The sequence below is a fragment of the Daldinia childiae genome (assembly GCF_008694065.1).
Source record: "Daldinia childiae strain JS-1345 chromosome Unknown Scaffold4, whole genome shotgun sequence".
Lineage (NCBI taxonomy): Eukaryota > Fungi > Ascomycota > Sordariomycetes > Xylariales > Hypoxylaceae > Daldinia > Daldinia childiae.
The window spans coordinates 431,859-451,857 of NW_022984645.1; the positions used below are offsets into that span (position 1 = coordinate 431,859).

At 47.2% G+C, this 19,999-nt stretch overlaps 9 protein-coding genes across 9 annotated transcripts; 6 read left to right on the forward strand and 3 right to left on the reverse strand.

Moving 5' to 3' along the window:
* Positions 1–664: 664 nt before the first annotated feature.
* GL218_04421 (uncharacterized protein) lies at positions 665–1,720 on the forward strand (the record flags this gene model as incomplete). The annotated part of the gene is made up of 1 exon (XM_033581025.1): positions 665–1,720. One exon carries the CDS (start codon positions 665–667, stop codon positions 1,718–1,720), a length of 1,056 nt encoding a protein of 351 aa, XP_033435633.1.
* Positions 1,721–2,588: 868 nt separating this feature from the next.
* On the forward strand, positions 2,589–4,166 carry GL218_04422 (uncharacterized protein; the record flags this gene model as incomplete). Its single annotated transcript, XM_033581026.1, has 1 exon — positions 2,589–4,166. The coding sequence occupies one exon, from the start codon at positions 2,589–2,591 to the stop codon at positions 4,164–4,166; it is 1,578 nt and encodes a 525-aa protein (XP_033435630.1).
* A 522-nt stretch (positions 4,167–4,688) lies between these two features.
* On the reverse strand, positions 4,689–8,037 carry GL218_04423 (SEH-associated protein 4; the record flags this gene model as incomplete). The annotated part of the gene is made up of 5 exons (XM_033581027.1): positions 4,689–5,959; positions 6,012–6,104; positions 6,160–6,738; positions 6,786–7,409; positions 7,464–8,037. 5 exons carry the CDS (start codon positions 8,035–8,037, stop codon positions 4,689–4,691), a joined length of 3,141 nt encoding a protein of 1,046 aa, XP_033435631.1.
* Positions 8,038–9,269: 1,232 nt separating this feature from the next.
* Positions 9,270–10,415, forward strand: GL218_04424 (alcohol dehydrogenase GroES domain-containing protein; the record flags this gene model as incomplete). The annotated part of the gene is made up of 1 exon (XM_033581028.1): positions 9,270–10,415. The coding sequence occupies one exon, from the start codon at positions 9,270–9,272 to the stop codon at positions 10,413–10,415; it is 1,146 nt and encodes a 381-aa protein (XP_033435628.1).
* Positions 10,416–10,715: 300 nt separating this feature from the next.
* GL218_04425 (rRNA-processing protein efg1) lies at positions 10,716–11,594 on the forward strand (the record flags this gene model as incomplete). The annotated part of the gene is made up of 2 exons (XM_033581029.1): positions 10,716–11,034; positions 11,092–11,594. The coding sequence occupies 2 exons, from the start codon at positions 10,716–10,718 to the stop codon at positions 11,592–11,594; spliced, it is 822 nt and encodes a 273-aa protein (XP_033435629.1).
* Positions 11,595–12,020: 426 nt separating this feature from the next.
* Positions 12,021–13,079, forward strand: GL218_04426 (uncharacterized protein; the record flags this gene model as incomplete). The annotated part of the gene is made up of 1 exon (XM_033581030.1): positions 12,021–13,079. One exon carries the CDS (start codon positions 12,021–12,023, stop codon positions 13,077–13,079), a length of 1,059 nt encoding a protein of 352 aa, XP_033435626.1.
* Positions 13,080–13,530: 451 nt separating this feature from the next.
* On the reverse strand, positions 13,531–14,553 carry GL218_04427 (uncharacterized protein; the record flags this gene model as incomplete). The annotated part of the gene is made up of 1 exon (XM_033581031.1): positions 13,531–14,553. The coding sequence occupies one exon, from the start codon at positions 14,551–14,553 to the stop codon at positions 13,531–13,533; it is 1,023 nt and encodes a 340-aa protein (XP_033435627.1).
* Positions 14,554–14,950: 397 nt separating this feature from the next.
* On the reverse strand, positions 14,951–17,236 carry GL218_04428 (Protein kti12; the record flags this gene model as incomplete). Its single annotated transcript, XM_033581032.1, has 2 exons — positions 14,951–15,967; positions 16,454–17,236. The coding sequence occupies 2 exons, from the start codon at positions 17,234–17,236 to the stop codon at positions 14,951–14,953; spliced, it is 1,800 nt and encodes a 599-aa protein (XP_033435634.1).
* A 1,057-nt stretch (positions 17,237–18,293) lies between these two features.
* Positions 18,294–19,801, forward strand: GL218_04429 (Heterokaryon incompatibility protein 6, OR allele; the record flags this gene model as incomplete). The annotated part of the gene is made up of 2 exons (XM_033581033.1): positions 18,294–19,744; positions 19,798–19,801. 2 exons carry the CDS (start codon positions 18,294–18,296, stop codon positions 19,799–19,801), a joined length of 1,455 nt encoding a protein of 484 aa, XP_033435635.1.
* Positions 19,802–19,999: the final 198 nt, after the last annotated feature.

The following is a 19,999-nucleotide window of genomic DNA, read 5'->3' on the forward strand; positions in this document are numbered from 1 at the left end:
AGTCCCAGCTGCAGACGTCCAGACAAAGAAGATGAGACGGGTTTCTTCTATATCTAGTCTCTTGTCGGCATATTCAAACACATCGTCGGATTCTGTTCAGAGGTCGTCGCAAGGCAGTATATTCACAAAGGACAGCGAGCCATCCAATTCACCAGAGCGAGAAGGAATAAACGATGCTCAGCAATCATTAACAAAGACCCTAACAGATCTTCCAAGTAACCCTTATGGAGATGAGATGATACCTGATGTACTGCCGCCGCCGCCGCCATTGAAGGACCCGTTCCGTCCGAGTACGCCGTCTCAGACCCGGCCCGTAGACCCATTCCCGGCATTCCCCGTGTCCCGGTCCGGTGTATATGATGGAGGTCCGTCGGTGTCAGTGTCGCCATCTGACATTGTAGGTGACTCCCCACAGCGGCGGGAGATATGGCGGCGACGTGCATCATCGAAATCTGATCATGGCCTTCTCGTTCCAGAGCTCAAATTAGCTGGCTCTCACGGATCTACCGCATCCACTGCACAACCAGTCAGCCTAGACCCTCTCCCGCCCCCACCGCCCACACAAAATATCAACACCACTTCTTCATTACCTCCTAGGGGTGCGTCACTCCCCGGAAGAAACATTCGACCAGGAAAACCGATAGAACCGCAACAAGACGACAAGATGCGCAAACTTTCGGCAAAGCTCAAAGAGCTTACTAGCCGAGGCGAGGCTGCTAAAGGCCCCGTAAAAGCCAAAGATGAGCTGGTCGAGAAGGCTGAAAACCTTAAGAAACTGGAGCCTAAGGTGCAGTATGGGGATAAGACTAGCCTGAATCCCATACCCCCTGTAAAAGACCAGATTCTCGCCGAGGAATCTGTGATACCGAAAATTTCAGTCGAAACTGTAGTCTACGCGCCGATTCGTCCCGGACCATCGTCGGAGACCCCCTCAAAGGAGTCCGCAGAAAAGTCAATTTCGCGCCGCGCTGTCGGAGCTCCTACACCTTCCAGCCAACCGGAAGTCCATAAAAAGGGGAGCTCGTCCGATTTGAGACAACCGAGTCTTGGACTTCCGCGATATCCTCGACCATCTCAAAGCAACCCTTCCCTGCGCTCTCCGTCGGCTCTTCAAAATGTCCAGGAGCCAATAAGATACAGAGCTTCACCGCAATCCAGTCCGTCTGCTGCGATGCCTTTAATGTTGCCATCGGATTCAGTCGAACCCATGAAGAAGCCTGAGCTCTTTAATGTCGTAACGGCATTAAACGAACCTACGTTGTCGCCAGACTCGAGTGGTCGCAAACCGATGCGCAAGATCTCAAGAGATGTCGATGCGAGCGCACTTAGTGATATTGGCGAGTCGGTGGAACATATGACTGCAGAGCAGATAGCCCAAGTCAACGAGGCCCTCTCTCGTTTCCCTAGGAACTACAGCCTGGCCACCCCTTCAACCGATACTATCTGGCGAGCCGCTCCTATATCTTCGCGACATTACAACTGTTATGTTCGTCACGATAAATGGGTACCAGTTAAGAACTTGAACTACCCATTAGCTTGTCAGACATGTAGTGTTGAGGACTCAGGCTCGCGTAAGACCTGCTCGTGGTGCAATCTGCGCATTTGCTTCGGGTGTCATGAACGACTCATGGGGATTTATAAGTCGGACCTTAAGTTACTGATGGATAATATGGAAGTTGATCAGCGCCGCGAGAAAGGGAAGCAAGCAGCAAGCAACTAAACTTATGTCGATGACTATTCACCAACCAACCACATACTTCTCTTCAAATACTCTTCTTCAGACCTGGGGTCATTATTATTATTTCATCAATTTTCGGGATATGTATAGTACGGAAACCGGCCCTGATGCTTAAGGAGAATCGATAGCGAGGAAATGATTTTATTTGGTGTATGTAATGGCACATAGATGACGAAAATGGAGGAATTGCATTAGGAGATAGGCGTTTATGGTACGATGATACCTCTCTTGTACTGGTATATAACATGTACGACAAGAGCTTGGATATGGAAAGGCAAAAGGGAGAGGGTATAATGGAATCCAGGCTAGAAGCCGCACGATGATACCAATTGCAATTAAGCTTATGTAGATGCAGATGAATACAAGTGAACCGGTTATATTTTTCTTACTTCTTGACTTTCTTAACTTTCTCAATTTTAGTCCCCCTTGATATTGGGTAGTTTCCTTACTTGACCTATAAGTCCTTCCTTTGATGATATTTAAACTATTGAAACGCTTGAGTAACATAATACATAGTAGGTGCGTATGAAGTAGTTGTCATATAAGGAAGGGAGGATAGATTACCAATGTACCTAGGTAGGTATGTAATATACCTAATGTAATATACCTTGTAATGACAGGCGCAATTAACTGTGGAGGAACTAACGTTGCGATAGCCTTTCAGCCATTCCAACTTAGTGGGGTTGACAGCAGGGAAATCAACCGTGGGGTCCGCTAAATCATCCACTGTAATTCTCGGTAACTTTACCTTGTTAGTCGCGTGCACGGGTCAATAGCACAAAGACCCCTGATTCTTACCAACACTCTAAACAATTCCCATAAAAGAGACATTGTCTTAAAGACCAACACTATGTCGTCGTCAACCAGCTTAAGCCGCACACGCTCGCTTCAAAAACCTACTTCCGGGAGCAATGGATCATCACGGGGAAATATACCCTCAGCGCGTAACGAGGCTAGGAACACGTCGCCTAGTAGACTACCGGTGAAACCTACTACCATGACGACTCGATCGATGGTGTCGAATACTACAACCTCCTCTACTACCACTGCGCGAAGGATAGCAAGCTCTACTATTACGGGGAGAACTGCTTCGGGTACTTATAGCAAGGTTCCGTCCGCACGCCCAGATAATGCTGGGAATACCGCAGCGAAAGCTTCCAGGCCTCTAGCCAGAGCATCGTCTACGCGTCAAGTTTCATCCTCGTCAACGACAGCAGGATCAATCCCCTCAACCCGCTCCGCAAGTACAACCGTCAACCGACCAAGATCATCCGGCGGCCCGCCCCCCACAGCTTCCAACCGGTCTATCGGGCACTCGCGATCGAAATCCACAGTCACGAGCCTCACGGCCGCAACAACCCTCCGTCCTGCCACTCAATCACGGATATCCCAAACATCATCTACATCATCAGGCGGCCGCACGAGTCCCGCCCCAAGCGCAATTACAACAGCAAGCTCGAAAGCCCCGACACGGCAGACACGCTCTCAGACACATACGCGTACGAAATCGCAATCCCAACCCTCCACCTCCACCTCCACCTCTACCTCGCAGCAACCCGCCAGCCGCCCAGCGTTCAACACACACCAGCAACACTACAGCCCAGCCAAGTCCCTCGCGCCCAAACCCCTAACATCCACCTTCCTCGCGCCCCCCTCGCCCTCCAAGCTCCCCGCCAACGTCGCCATCTCCGCTGAGACCAGTCGTCTGCAGACGGAACTACTACAACTCTCGCTCCTACACCGCGACGCCACGGCCGTAGACTCCGAATGGCGCGATAGCGCGCGCCAGAAGCTCGGGGCACGGTTCGCGCGGTTAAACGCCGACCACGACGCCCTCATCAAGCTCGAAAGACACGGGGTCGAGGCTCGGAATATCGCAGCGCTTGTGCGGTGGGGCAAAAGCAATCGATCAGGGCTCGGGCTGGAAGAAAAAGTACAGATCCTAGACGAAGTCCTCAACGGCGTCTGGCAGCTCGGCGAGCCGGGCGGGCGCTACCAGCGCGTCGTAGCCGACTTCGAGGTCTGGGCCGAGCGCATGGCTTCTATCATCGCAGCCCAGCGCTCGGGAGACGTCGAGGGTCTAATCGCCGGCGACGAGGTACAGTTCCTAGGCGACTTAGACCGGACCTGGGCGCGCGACTGCGAGAGCCTGCTGCGGAAGCTCGAGGGGTGGCGGGCTGCTCTACGGGATCTCGGCGACGTCAATGACGACTCTATAGCCGACTCCGGGCTAGCACGGATGGTGTGCGGTGGCCGCACGCTCGTTGAGGATATGCTAGCTGAACTGGCAGTTATGGCGCAGATCGAGAGGGACGCAGCGAGGACAGAGAACGAATGGATCACGCGGATGAACCAGGCGATCGAGGACGAAGACGATGATACCCCCGCCGCGCGGGCGTACGTTCCTCTCTGGAAGCTGGCGGCGTGAGGTCGTTTTCTTTGCTAAGGACTGTTACCATTAGATTCAGACTGTACAATATTAAGTTATACGATGGTTACGAATAATGATAATTATAAGGTTAAATGATAGCATGTAGTGGGTGGTAGAGGTTGCTTCGCTTATGCGCTTCGTATTCTTAGAAAACCTACCTACCTGCGGAACTTCTAAATAGAGGCCCGTTAGCGGCCGGTCTATGTGGACATGCAAGGTGATGAGATACGCTATTACATGGAGAACATGCATTCAAAAACTTTGCTAGGTCAATTCGTGTGATTAAAAGACGAGTAGTAGCATATAAGTCTATCGAAGAGAAACTAAGTGCGGTACTATTGGTCTAATGTTAGAAATTGTAACCCTACTACGACCCCGACTTATCTCAAACGGTATAGTATTTCTGCCCAAAGGAAGCCGTAAGGTAGACAGACATGCAACGGCATACAGATAAAATACTAACCAATAATTCAACAATCCCAACTTAAACCCCTTACAGCTACCCACACAAAAGACCGCTCAATGATAATTCAACTCCGGATTCGCCCTGAAGTTGCAGCGGCACCTACACTCCGGAACCGGACACTCGACATGTCTTGCAAACCATTGGCGTGCGTGGTCGAGGTGCAGGACATGTTCGCACTTGAGGCAGAAAGTCGGGAAGCGGGCAGCGACACGGACTTGGGGGTCAGGCGAGGCCTCTGGCTTGTCTGAACGCGGGACGCCCACGACCTCGAGGCATACGACGCAGCGCGGGAGATGGCGTCCACAGTTTGGGCAACTGACTCCCGCGTTGATGTTGGCCGCCGTCAGCGGATTTGTTGATCCCTTACCAGCAACTATTGACTGGGTATTTGCCCCCGTCTTAGAAAGTTCGTATTCAGCGTCACAATATACACAACGTAGCGCGATCTGTCGGGAGGGCGGCATGATAGTAGGAACGCCGCTTCGCTTGCTCTTCTTGGTGCTTTCCACCTCGAACTTAGTCCGCTGCATAAAAGCTTTGTGTCGCTGAAGATAGGCTCTGTATGCATTTCGCCATACGCGACACCGATAATCGTTGATGTAACGCGGTGAGCAGATTGACAAAACCAGAGTGGCAGTCTGGACGTCATTGAATTTCTCAATGTACTTTGCAAATATATCGACCAGCTTGTCGGTTATTCCAGTAAGTACAATGCCTTCGATGTCACCTGTATCGATCGCCTTCTTAAGCTCCTTGTCAAGCCATTGTGTAAGTTTTTCGTCATCGAAATACCGAAGCGCCACGAATGTACGCTCACGGAGAGGCAAGGATTCTTGATTTGCGATGATCTCCCAATTATTTGTTGCGATAAGGGATGATATTGCGCGAAGGTAGGGATCAGTTTTAGAAGCAACTGCATCGTCGAAATCTAGCTGTTCTTTGCCGGGGTTTCTATCACCTTGACTTTTGAGTTGTAGAGCTAAGGAGACGAACAAAAGCTCGGGGTGCTCTGTACTAGCACCCTTGAGTATCCCAACCGCTTTGTCGTAATCACCTTCGAAGAGAGCATGAGCAGTTGCCATCGTATACCACGATGAATTTCGCTCAGAGGGCAGCATCTTCGCATAATCACTAAAGTATGCATCGGGTGACCTGCCCCATCCACAAATCCACGTAGCAACTTGGCGACGTAGTGGCTTCTTTGATTCAACACCAGTGTATGGTGGCTGTTTTAACTTTCTATTTATTTCTTGTAGACAACGCTCCCATGCTGTTGCATCTGGGATCCTAGTGCCGTCTAGAAGTCTGACTGAAAAATTAGACCCTACGTAGCCATTAATTAGTGTTTTCAAAAGAAAGCTAACTTTACGACCAACCTAAGTCCCGCGTCCATATGTTAGCAGCACCCATATAACTCAGGTCGATGCCCTGCGATATCATTCCCATATCAGAGGCAGCATCGTCGGCCCCTATTAGATCATCAGTTTTTGAAACGAATAAGACAACAAAGCGCAAACCACATACCGGCAACCCAGTCCCATAGCTCCCTCAACCAAGGATCATCGGCAGCTATGTCCCTATTTGCGACATAGTCAAATAAATATTTTTCTTTGGAACGAAGGAGCATCACGTGGTCGAGAACGAGTTGTGCTTTTTTAGGGAACCCCCTTGAATCTAGTGTTGATGCGAGTAGCCTCTCATGAAGCTGTCTATTTGATGGCAAAACATTTCCCTGTAAAGATAAATCCGATAAAGATTGGTCCAAATCTTTTGTTATTGATTGCTGTCGCTCCTTATCACTAAGTTGTTTTGCAGTTTCGAGGATTTCCCTAGAGTATTGCCTCAAACCACGTAACTTGTCTGCTGTTGTCGAAGCACTGGTGAATAGCTCTGGTAGTGGCTCAGTACTTGCCTCCAGGTCACATATGGGGTCAGCCATGGGTGAAGGAGATAATAATGTTTTCTGTATTATAACATTAGTGGATTCCTTACGGTTTCCAAATAGAGGTTGATCCTTGAAAGCCTGGTCTATATTGAGTGGTCCCATCATCTCGGGATACTGTGTTGCTTCAAATTGCATCAGAGAGTGATAGCTGCCGCTCCCTTATATTGAATTAGCAATGATCATCTATCGGCCAATATAGTGTTACCTTCTAGCCCACGGTGAGGTGATTTCCAGGGTATCATCTTATATAAATGTTCTGATGAATATGATGGTTTTTCCAGGATATCAAATGTTCCGTTGGCGCGTAGAACTATTGCTCGTGGTGTTAAAGCAGGAGAGTCGAGCGTCACCCAGTCAAACGATACGATCCTGTCATCTTTTCGTTCCTTTGAATAGCTCATGTCAAGATCGTACGATTTCCTGACTTCTAGAATCTCGGGGCTGTCCTTAGGATGCATCTCGAAAGGAATAAATTCCTTCTTAGTGTCAAGGACCTTGAGCTGACCAGTTCTAGAGAGTACTGCTATCAGACCGGAACGATCCCTACAGAAACGCAACGATCTAATCAATGAACCTCTATCTTGGAAATTGGCCTCTTTGACATCAATTGCCTTATCGATGTTGAGTGACGCTCCCCATGGCAATTCATCTGTATCAACGGCATCGAGGTAAAAGCGCGAGGAAGACGGTCTTGAGGTGGCCCGACGATCCCAAATCACCAGCCCTGGTTTATCTAGAGAAGACGAAGCAAAATAATTCTGGTCAGCATAATCGATTGCTAAGTTGTTATTGCATTTTGTCTGATAATTGATCACTGCGCCTTGTGGATCTTGGGACCAATTAGTAAGTTTTATAAAAGGATATCATCGGGGACAAGGTCTACCTCGGAGATCGTAAATGCGTATACCCTGATTTTTAATCCCGGCAACGAGAACCTGGGGGCTGTCTTCGAAGAATTTGGTGCTTGATATAGAGATACTAGCTTCAAGCCCGATCACTGGGTTCATCGAACCTTCGAGTGACGCCCATGTAGCGCTAGGTTCCAGCGTCGTAAGTCGACTTACGTCGAATATCTTAAGGCATTGGTCATTTCGAACGCGTTCTAACCCAACAGCAAGCAAGGACCCTGTATTAAAAGCCACTGCCTGACAGGTACGAGTGATTCTTATAGGGAGCTCTATATGAGAGCTAGCATCACCGTAGACATTTATGATATCCACGGTACCACTTGCAGTTCCGATGGCGACGAGCCCAGGATGAGCAGGTGACCAATCATAGGTAGTCAGCGGAGGGATCTCATCATACTTTGATGACTTTTCAAAGTCAAAGCTCCCAGGCTGCGCAAGACCTGTAGGTTCATATAGCTGCACAACTCGATGTTGCAAGTTAACATGGAGAAACGTGTCGCGGGCCGGGTTAGGAGACCATTTGATCAGGCCTGGCTCTGGTCTATCCATCTTTGAAGTTGCGTATTGTGACATTTATCCGGAGATGCGTGGGAGATGTTCTCAGATATATATTTGTCATGGCCTAGACTGGCTTCTTACAAACGATCAAGAAGAGTGTTGATTATGTGAATTGAATGAAACCAACAAGAGCCATCTTTGCGTACTCTACATGTCTCGTACTAAGGAATTAGGTAGACTAAAGCTCTCTGTGCCTGCTTTATGTTGAAGGATGCTTAAAAGAAAGTTTACTTCAATTGACTCTAGGCTGTCACTAATAGCACAACACCTTAACTTTGTTGTAGATTAAATCAACTTGGAGCTTCCGCGTCAAGCTACTCACCTCCTACTAAGTTAGCCTCCTATCGATAAAAATTAAGCTCAAACCCCTCCAGTGTTGCAGGTGATCCATTGACCAATCAAGAACCTCCATACATGTGGCTGACAAAGCTTAGTTGCAACAGTTGTAACATGAAAGATACCTAAATAAAGCTATCTAGGTAGACATCAAGCAAAATCAAAATAGGAGGTAATGATATTATGTCTACTTAGGTATTATGATTAGTTTAATCATAGAATGCTCATATATTACAATTTACAGATAGCTTTACCTTAAGGGAAAATGATCACTCGGTCCCACAGAACCCTTGTAGTCTTTAGTATGTTCCGAGTCTCGCTCGGTTTCCGACGAGCTTACCCGTCAGCCAACTAGTATAAGAGTTTCTAGTTATACGGCCATATATTATATCAGGATAGTAAACTAGCAGGCTTACCATTATCTTCCAAGTAATATCACCAACAATTTGCAAAGAAATAGATCATACACACAACTTAACTTATAAAACAAGAAGTGTAACTATTCGATAGACTACACATATATTGTATATTGTTAAACTACTTCTACTATAGCCAAAAGTACAATTGCCTGCTTAGTATAGCTAGCTATTTCCTAAAACCGAGCGCGATGCAGTGGAGTTTGGAGTTAAGAAACTTCATCTCTAACTCCGCCGTCTCTACTTGAGATGGTCTAGTATTCTGAGCAACATGATAGGACCTTACTAGGGCCATACCATTTTGATGACAAATTAAGTAACTTGAAACATATCAATCACAAGAGAAAGGCTGATGATAGAGTGTATATATATAGAGCTTACCGTATCTTTCAACCTTAACGGAATGGATGGGAGTATCCAACTAGGACTCGGTCATCTTCTAACTTCCTAAGCCGCTCATTCACAACGAGGATGGCAAGCCCAACTGAGCACTCTCTCCCGGAGACCTACACCGGTCTACAATTCCATTCACCCTCTTCGTCACCGATTCTTGCGGCACTGTCCACACCGATTCCCACGGCTGGAACCGCGATTGTTAAGCCACTGTACTCTATCATCGTACAGTACGCTAACGAGATATTCACCAACGGAAATCCGAGAGGTTATAAATACCCCTTACCGCTTGTACCTGGTGGTTCTTGTATTGCCCGCGTTGCTGCTGTTCCATCCGACGCCACGAGCCTAAAACCCGGTCAGCTGGTATTTGTAGAGTTGACAGTCCGGGGCCGAGACGACCCTAATATCAAGATCCTTAGATCATTTCATGAGGGTTCCAGCGAGGGGACTAGGAAGCTGATGGCCTCGGAAGAGTGGCGCAATGGATGTTGGGCCACGCTATCGACTGCACCTTTAGAGAGTGTACACACTCTAGATGAAGGTATACTAGTTGGGCGACTGGGGTATAAACTTGAAGAACTTGGTTCTCTTAGTCAACTAGTTGTCCCGTACGGTGGCCTCGCAGATGTTGGATTAAAAACAGGCGAGACGGTTTTGATTGCCCCAGCCACGGGCTCCTTTAGTAGTGCTGCGGTACATGTGGCCCTTTCTATGGGCGCTAGAGTCATCGCCATGGGAAGAAACGAGGCAGCTCTAGCGGACCTGAAGAAGCTCGCCGATCCTGGAAGAATAGAAACCGTCAAGATTAGCGGCGATGTTCAACAAGACGTCAACGCGCTGGCCAAGTTCGGGCCACTGGATGTTTATTTCGACATATCCCCACGACCGGCCAGCAAGAGCTCTCACATTAGAGCAGGTATATTGTCTTTGAGGCCAGGAGGCCGGATGAGTCTCATGGGAGGAATACCAGGTGACATCGACATCCCTTATTGGCACATATCATACAACGGTATCACAATTAAAGGAACCTTTATGAACACACCCCAACAGGCGAAGGACTTAATCAAAACTGTCGAAAGGGGTGTGCTGAAGATTGGCTCCAGAGTGGGCATGGAGGTGGCCGGAAAATTTGGGCTTAAAGATTGGGATGAGGCACTTCGGATTGCTGCGGCAAAGGGGGGGCCAGGAAAGAGCGTATATTTCATTCCTAACGGGGAATGATACATACCTCACTAGAAAAGAAGTGAAAAGATGATAATATGAAAATAAGTTCATATATTTAGTTCAAGTTCTAGATGCAGCTAAAGATAGCGGGGACAGGGACCCTGTATCTTATGCATGTACCTAAGTACTTTTTAGATATATGTATACTTTAGGTACATATCTTATCTTAAATTTAGTTAAACAATAATCTTCGAAAGTTTATTTTCCGTCAATTCAATTCCTCAGTAACCAAGCTCTCTTGACCCGATTTATAATACATTTAACGATCACCGTTAGAAATAATACGCTGCGCACACGATGAGCTCCAAGAGGAAATTTTCCGAGTTCAGGGCCGATTCGCAAGATGGCCCTCACGAGCGCATTCCAGGAAGCCATGCGCCGAAGTTCAATAATAAGAAGCCGAAAAAGAACAAGACAAAGCCAGATAATATAAATTGGCTCAAGAAACGAGTGCGAACAATTGAGAGACGCTTCAAGATGGGCCAGAATATGCCTGCAAACGTGGAGAATGATTTGGAGAGGGAACTTGCCCATCACCAGCAGAAAATTGCCGAGGCCGTAGATGAAAAAAAGAGGAAGACGATGATTACAAAATATCATATGGTTCGCTTCTTTGGTAGGGCTACTTTCTATACTAAAGGAATTAGTTACCAGGATTCTAACAATACAATAGAGAGAAAGAAGGCAGACCGGCTCGCGAAACGAATCAAAACTCAACTAACGACGACCGAAGATCCTAAAGAGATTGAAAAGCTCAAAACAGACCTTCATAAGGCAGAAATTGACAGTATCTACACCCGATTCTTTCCTTACAGAGAGCGTTACATTAGCCTGTACCCGGTCGGAGAGAAGGCGGAAGATGCAAGTACGGCAGCACAGGCTCTACGTAGCGAACGGCCACCGCTATGGGAGGTTATAGAAAAGGCAGCAGAGATAGGGACCCCAGCATTAATCGAAATCAGGGAACGCAAACTGGATACAGATTCGAAAGGGAAAGCACCTAATAAATCTTTAGAGGAGTCTACCCCAACGAAAGCCAATCGTTCTAGGACAAAGACCTCAGATGCATCTGGTCCTATGAGTACCCAAATGCCCAAGAACAGGTCTGAGAGACGTAAAATGTCTAAAGCTCTAAATTTGAGCGACAATGAAAGCGAAGGTGGATTCTTTGAATAAGGATAGGAGTAGTAGTAAGACGGATTATGATACCCAAGTACGAGGTAGCGGATCAATATACTGCTATTAAAGACGTGCTACTATAGACTCGTACTATGAGTCTACCTAGTAGGAAATTTATTACCATGTTTTTGTTAATATAATTAAATATTGGCATTAAAATCTTGCTTATAGGACTTTAATGGAAATCATTCCAGTTCAATACTTTAACCAAGTTGAGGCTATGTGGGGCAATTCGTCGCTTTCAAGCTTGAAAATACCTGATAAGATAAGGTTAAGCTTAAATCTGATGGACCGTTTACATGTGCCTACGTTCTCTAAACCTACCCACTTTCATCATACCTACACCCTCCTCATCATACCGAGCTCAATATTTCGGAGCTTTCCTATATATTGAAGGGAATAACTACGCGCTATGTCTATAAGATGACCTCAGAGGCAACGTCGCCGAAGAGGCGACACATATTATCCTCAATAAACCCAGATCGTCGTTCAGCTTCACCCAAGATAGAAAATGACAATACACCTCCCGCTGAGACCCCACCTCCAGAGCCGCAGCCAAATTTAGAGCAGGAAGACCCAGAAGCTACGGAGCTAAAGGATAAGAAGACAAGCAGATTCCGCTTTAAATCTAAGCGCTCGCGACACCATCGGCATTCCTCCCGAGACCGCGACCGCGATGATGACTACGAACATGAAGATGAAGCCGAACCACACCGTCATCACCACAGACACAGGCATCGTCACCACCACCACCATAAGCATAAGCGGCGACGCACACGCTCACCCACACCTCCCAACCCCTTCGAACCACCCCCTCTCGGCTCCGAAGCCGCGTTCCGAGAATCTCTCTTCGACGCAATGGCAGACGACGAAGGCGCAGCGTATTGGGAAGGCGTATACGGACAGCCGATTCATATCTATCCCCAGGCGCGGTCCGGGCCAGACGGGGAACTAGAGCGCATGGACGACGACGAGTACGCGACGTACGTGCGGCAGAAGATGTGGGAGAAGACGCACCAGGGTCTGCTAGAGGAACGGGCGCGCCGCGAGGAGCGCCGGAAACAACAAGATCGAGAGGAGGATGAGGCCAGGAGGCTCACGCGCGAGATGGAGCGGAGCTTGCGCAGGGGCGAGGAGAGGCGCAGGAGAAAGGGTTGGAAAGAGCGCTGGGAGGAGTATGCACAGGCTTGGAAGGAGTGGGATGGGACGCCGGAGCATATGGCATGGCCGGTGCGGAGTGGACGGCGTGAGGATGTGGGTGCGGATGCTGTAAGAGACTTTTTCGTCATGGGTATTGACCCTAAGGACGTTGGAGAAACGGAGTTCCTAGCGAAGCTGAAAGAAGAACGTGTTCGGTGGCATCCGGACAAGATACAGCAGCGACTTGGCGGGCAGGTCGATAGCGCCGTCATGCGCGATGTTACGGCGGTCTTCCAGATCGTGGATAAGCTGTGGTCAGATACTCGGTCTAAGGTGCAATGAGTGAAAAATTCATAGCGGCATATGAACCTAGACACGAATGAGACAGGGTCATCAGTCTGTCTATAAAGGTTCAAGACCTAGATATAGACCATATTCAAGCTAGAAGTAACATATAAGACGGTTAGATACCCAAATTTTGCAAGGCCGCTTTATAAACCGATCGATTATTATCTCGAGGCTCTACTTAGCAGATGTAGTCTATGATTAATTCTTTCAAGATACGTGATTATAAATTATTTCTTATGTGAGATTAACAAGTTATTTGATGATATCTTAAGATCAAGTGTATTACTGATAACCCCTATCCTTCATATGAAGACCATAGAGTCAGAGTAAACCGCTTAATACTATAAAGTGAGAAGATTTTTTCAAGTTCTCATATTCTCCTATAAGGACAGGAAGATATGTTAATTTCAACACAGCAGTCATTTCTTATACTTACTTTCAACCCTCAATCAACAACCTCAAACTCCGCCACAACACCCAAATGATCCGTAACCCACGGCTTCTCAAACCCCAACTTTTTAATCTCCCTGCGCTCCCTCGCACCACTCACCTGCACATCCGCCCCAAACCTCTCAAACCCATGCACCTTCAACCCCCCCGTAAAATACACCTTATCCATGCGCGAGCACCCGAACCGCTCCCGTATCGTCGTCGCCGCCTGCTGTCCCCACGTATACCCCACGTCGCTATCCTCGCTTCCTCCAAGCTCGAGATACGCGTCTTTCAACCCGTTGTCCGCGTGCAGCGTCCGGTCAAACGGCTGTATCGCATTGAAATCTCCCGCCGCGAGCGCCCCGTGCACGTCCGGCGCGCGCATGTGCGTCGCTAGGGCGTGTACTTGCGCCGGGCGCAGCGGCGGCTCCAGGGCTAGCGACTCTAGGTGCGAGTTGCACAGCCGGAGGGTCTTGGGCGTGCCGCTGGGCGAAGAAGCCAGCGATGTTTCTACGATTAGGGCGTCGCGCTCCATGTGCGTCTTCGCGTAGTGCACCCGGAAGCAGGACGTGATATCTAGTCGGCGGTCGACTAGCGTGGTGGTGCCGTAGTGGGCTTGCCAGTTGCTGCCGTCGATATCCGTCACATTGAATTTATCCCTTACCCATTCCTTTTCACCAATCGTCTCGAGGTCTTCGGAGATGCACTCTTGCAAGAAGATTACTGCGGCGGTTGTGGATGGTAATTTGCTCGTTAGACCGTCGAGATGGTCTAGCGCGGCGTCCATCCTCGCTTTCGCGAATGGTAGCATGAAATCGATGTTCCAGCTATACAGCCTCAACCGATTAATTCCATTTCCACCTCCACTATCCCCTTTCTGCAGCGGCCTGGGCTCCGCCGGTGCCCACGCTTGTTTAGAGCGGTCGTGTGTGAAAAAGGGCTGTGCATACGGCTGATCGGGTTTCCACGGAACAGCGCTGAGGGGCTTCCTCGAAGCTTCATTTTCTTTGATTGCTTTCTTGAATAGTTCATCCATGATCCGAGCCTGCGAACGATATATATCCTTTGCACTCCTAGGGATCTTCATTAGGCACTGGATGAAGAACTGTCTGACATGCAAGTATGGCTACTAAGCAGTGGGATCGAGCTTACAATGCAGGTATATACAAGGGTTATGCCGCATTATATTACAATAAGCGAACTATTCTAGTATCGATCATGACATAGTCTTTGAACCTGCAAGCTCAGCAATAACCCGAGAGGTAGGTTGAATATGGTATACTAGAAATATAAACATCTAGGTTTTTCAGCCTCAAGTTTTATTATCACGAATTTGATAGTTTAACTTCCTAGCCTTTTTAGACGTGATGTTCAAAATTATAAGTCCGGGGTATCAATATATATAAGAGAAACAGGCGTCGACAGGAGATATATCAACCATCTTTTTCAAAAGCATCGTTAAGATATCTCACAAAAGTCTCTCGTATCCTCTCCGGTCCCAGATTTCCAACTCCCTCGAGGCCAATACCACCTCTATGCAACCCCATGTACGCCCTCCGTAACCGCTGCAACTGAGGTAGGCCTACTTTCTTTCCAGCTGGCAGTTCCACAACTAACTCCTCGCCATTGTTACCGCTACTCCGGGGGACCTTTATTTCATCCCCGCCATCATCGCTTTGCTGGTCTAGGATCCTCTTGACAATCTCCTGCGTCTCTCGGTCGAGAACGTATAAGTAATCTCCGCCCGTCTCTCTGGTCCGCTGCACAGTTGCCTGATTAGGCCGTACCAGTTTCCGCGCTTCTCCTGCAATAGCATCCCACAAGCTGTCAAAAACCTGTTTCGTCTGCTCCTCGCCGTCTTCCCAGATAAGCGTGAATAGTGGACTGTCCCACCTCGTCATAGGATTCGGTTCCTCATAACGGAACACGAGATTCTCCCAGTTTTCCTGTTCGTAAGGGCCCTCTTCATCTTCTTGCTCTTCGTTACTCTTTTCCCCTGTATCCTTGGCAACGTCGACGTCTTCGTTCCGCCGCCGCAATCTTTCATCGTTGACCTCCTTAGCCTTCTCCCTCGTACAGCCGATTTGTAGGACGCAGCTAGGCGTGCGCACAGCTTTGGACTCGCAGAATAGTTGATATCGCCAGCCCTTTATGTAGTTGAGTCCGTCGAGAATGACGATATCGCGATCGCTTAGCGCGCGCTTCGTGGCACCATAGATGGTAGCACGGGCATCCTTCTCAGATGCATTAGCGGATCTTGTATGCGCCGGCGTCGCTGATAGATCGTACACGGAACGCGAAATAGATAGTTTCTGATCTGAGATTAGGTGTAGTCGATATTTAGCCGTAGCGGGTGCAGATGAGTCCCCAATGCGGTCGGAGAGGTAGTTATATAGTTGTTTCGCGCGTGTAGTTTTACCAGACGTAGGGAGACCGGTGACTATGATTAACTGGTTACATCTTATTAATATTATTCTGTCTGCAATAGTGTCGTTTCCCAAATCCTTACCGGCATCTTTTCCAGTCGGCGGAAAACAAACCTATTTAAATAATTTAAGGATGAAGCTTGACTTAGCGATTAGTAAAATTTCTGACGTTGTAAAGTACCCCGCAGCTGTTTTTTTAGTTGCCCCTCTTCGACATACTACGGTAGCGGTAGCGGGACGGCTCAGGGCCTTGGCAAGCCCCGAGACGGTGGAAACCCTTGTAATTAGGGGACCAGGATCTCACTATGTAAAGCTTATTTATAGTTTAAATAGTACGAGGTACAGCACATTTATATATCGATATTCTTCCTTGTCATCATTATCATCATTATATTGATATATCTAAATAAAATACTATGGAATCATATATATGTCTATATCTATATCTATATTGTGTTTTTATACAAACTTCAAAAATAATGTCGGTGCCGGAATTTATTTGTCTGATACCATTTCGTAATCGGCTTCTGTCTGCTGAGCTGCAATTTTTGTGATCTTATTCAAAGTCATTCCAATACTCTCAACAATGGTAACGACGATCATCTCCATGATGACAGACATTCCAAGCTGAATGTTGATGTTGCCCGTCACTTGGTTAAAGGCCGGATTGTGTCCATACAAAGATTCTGCCGAGTAGGCTAATCGAACGAGGATAAAAGGGAGAGAGACGCCTACGGCCAAAACTAACCGCTTCTCTCCCGGTTCCATATGAGACATCTGCATTGCGACGAGAACAGTGGAAAAGGCCAGCAAGACGTACGCGGCAATCATCAGGCCCGTACCGGCCTGAGAGAGACTCGAGACGGTGTATTTTCCTGTGTCGGCAAGGCTCTGTCCGGATTGACTGCCACCGACTGCGCCTAGGATCAAACCCACAAGGACAAGAAGCTGGATGAGGCGGACTCGTTTCTCGGTCACGAAACATGTTGTCGACTTTCGGATACTTCCAGCAGCTCGTCCAATTAGGGCCAGTTGGACCATGATTAAAGGCGATAGGCCAATATTTTGCAAAGTTGCCGCTCCGACGCGAAGACTAAGGTTGGTAGGATCCGGTATAGTGGCCAGTTGCATTGCTGCTCCGATGATGCGAGCTAACGAGAAGATAATCAAATAGAGCCATCCTGAGTTACGACCAAACCCGTGGCGTATAGAAAGCCATATTGCAATGAATAGTGCTGGTATATAAATAACAATTTCTGCGATGGAGATATTATCTTGCTCAGTTAAAGCCATCTTGAGTAGCGAGGAAGAGTATACGAATACGTATAGGAATAAGTTGTAGATGAAGCGGGAGGATTATTGTGAGTTGAGATGCTAATTTTTAAGCAGAACTTACCTATCTATTGTTTGTTTATATAGCTTCATCGAACCCATTCAGCTGAAGCCCCAGTTCATGAAGACTCGCATTGAATATACCCCATCTCGGCTCGATTTTGACGAAAGCGAGAACGAAATAGATCCTTGGTCTCAGGTTCAGTTTCCATTGGGTCGTACAATAAAACCAAGTGACTAAGCCTCATTAAGCTTTGCCAAGCTTGCATTAGCGTATGCTCAGCCCTTGGCAGCCTGAAATTAAATGGATCTTCTTATGGAAATCGCTGACGACAACGAATACCTAAATCGTTAGTCATTATCTACGAGGTAGCAGTAGGAATAATATCTCAACGCCCCATAGTAATTATGAGGCATTAGAAGGGAAATAAAAGTCATTTGCGTTCAGTGACCCCAAATGTGCGTATGTAGGACTCTCGCATCTTGATTTCTCTCGGAAACCCTTGTTTTAAGAAAGACTTTATCCATTTGCTTTATCACGTATTATAGCAGCAGCCAATCATACGGCTCTAAATATGCATAAAGTGGATCTATACAACCTTATTCTCAGGTAAGAGCCTTACTATTTAATATTATAGACTTCTTAACCTACCTAGGTATGAATACCTGGTAATAAGTCGAATGAGATGTTTTTATAATATAATTTCAATTATTGATTGCGTCAAGTTAAACCCTATACGATTATATGGTAGATCATATGATAGGTACCTAATAGAGAGCTTAATTCAGAAGTTATTTGGGCTTACCTAAGGCAGCAATGATATTCGTGGCAGTGACCTCTAAACAAATCATCGAGAGGCCTCCTCACTCAAGATGAACTTCCATTCGTTCTATCTCCGCACCTGCCTCAATATGATTTCTTCTGTACCTCCTTTCTTTGGATCGTGTAATTAAATCAAGACTCTTCCTATCATATCTTTACCTAGGTCACATATAGTAGTAGAGGTAGTCTTTCATCATGGAGCACTACTGCCATGATCCCCTTCCAGGACAGGGTTATATTAGGCTCGCTACCATTCATCCCGGAAAGTTTGAAGACGACATCGTCGTTTCATTCCATACCTCAACATTTCCTAATAACACATTGCCGTACGAGGCTCTCTCATACGTATGGGGTTCAGACAAAAGCCATACACCAATTTACATCAGCGAGGATAATACCGCTATAGCTAATGGATCACGGGATGTCTCTCAAATGGGATTCAAACAACTTTGGGTTACACAAAACTTAGACGTTGCCCTAAGGCACCTACGTTATGATGAGGCGCCCCGAGTTATGTGGACTGACGCACTCTGTATTAACCAAACGAACGAAGTCGAAAAAGGTCCTCAAGTCGCAATGATGGGGGAGATTTTCCGGCTTGCTTGTCGGGTGATTGCTTGGCTTGGGCCAGATGAAAATGATAGCAATCGTGCTCTGCATCTCATGAACTATTTTGGGTCTCAGGTTGAAGTCGATTTTGTGAAGCAGGAAATGAGACCTGTGGCGGGTTGCACCAATCGTAGCATCGGCGATTGCAATATCGGCCTTCCTTTACAAGACAGAGATGTTTCCTCGATTTACCACTTGCTGTGTCGACAGTGGTTTGAAAGACTTTGGATCAGGCAAGAAATTTATTTAGCTGGCCCGGAAGCAGTTATCATGTGCGGCCTGAATCAAGTCAAGTGGTCAAGTTTCAGACGAGGTTTGGCGTGTACTTATTTAAAACACACGCCGAACCTTACTGAACAATTTAATACCCGGATGAATGTCCTTCATGGATTTATATTTCAGGAAAACTTTAACAAGTTAATGGATTTAGACCATAAATATAACAATACGCAGTGTCTGGACCCACGGGACCGGCTCTATGCGGTTTTGGCTATGTTAAAGGACGATGAAAAGGCATTGATCCCATCACCGGACTATACTCAACCTTACGATAAACTTTACGCCACTGTCGTAAGAAACTGGATTGGAAGCAACAATTCTTTAAATATACTATGTCAGTGTCGGCCTAATGACGGCACATGCCCGAGTTGGGTTCCTGACTGGTCGAAACCGGACACCAGATCTATTGTATTCGCCCCATACATATATATGTCACCGTTTACATCCTGGCATGAATTTCCGCATCCCGACGTACTGAGAGTTATGGGCGTATCTAAGTGTGTTGTCTCGGAATATCATCAGCTGCCGCAATTATCAAACCACCGCAATATCCTTCTCGAGCAAATACGAACCTTGCTGTTAAAGGTAGACCTAGAGGAGAAACACGCAACTAAAGACTATACTAGGCTACTTGCTCACGATAACTTCCCTTATAGCTTCGATCCACCCATATTCAATTTCCCGGATTTCGAAGTGGCGGAACAATGCGTGGAGTTCATCATGTCTGATCGTGATATCAACGGTGCCAGCAACAAGAAGTTCGTGTGGTCCTCGGGCGTTCGCAAATTCCTTTCGATGATTCACTACGTAGATAGGTGCCGATTGATTCAGTGCACAGGTGGTTATATAGGGGTTGCTCCGGCATTAGCACAGCCTGGTGATGAGGTCTATACTCTACTTGGTTGCTCGTACCCGTTATTGCTACGCCCACAAGGCAATAACACATTCCGAGTAATTGGTAGGTGTTTCGTGCTTGGCTTAGCGTACGACGAAGCACTTCTTGGGCCTCTCCC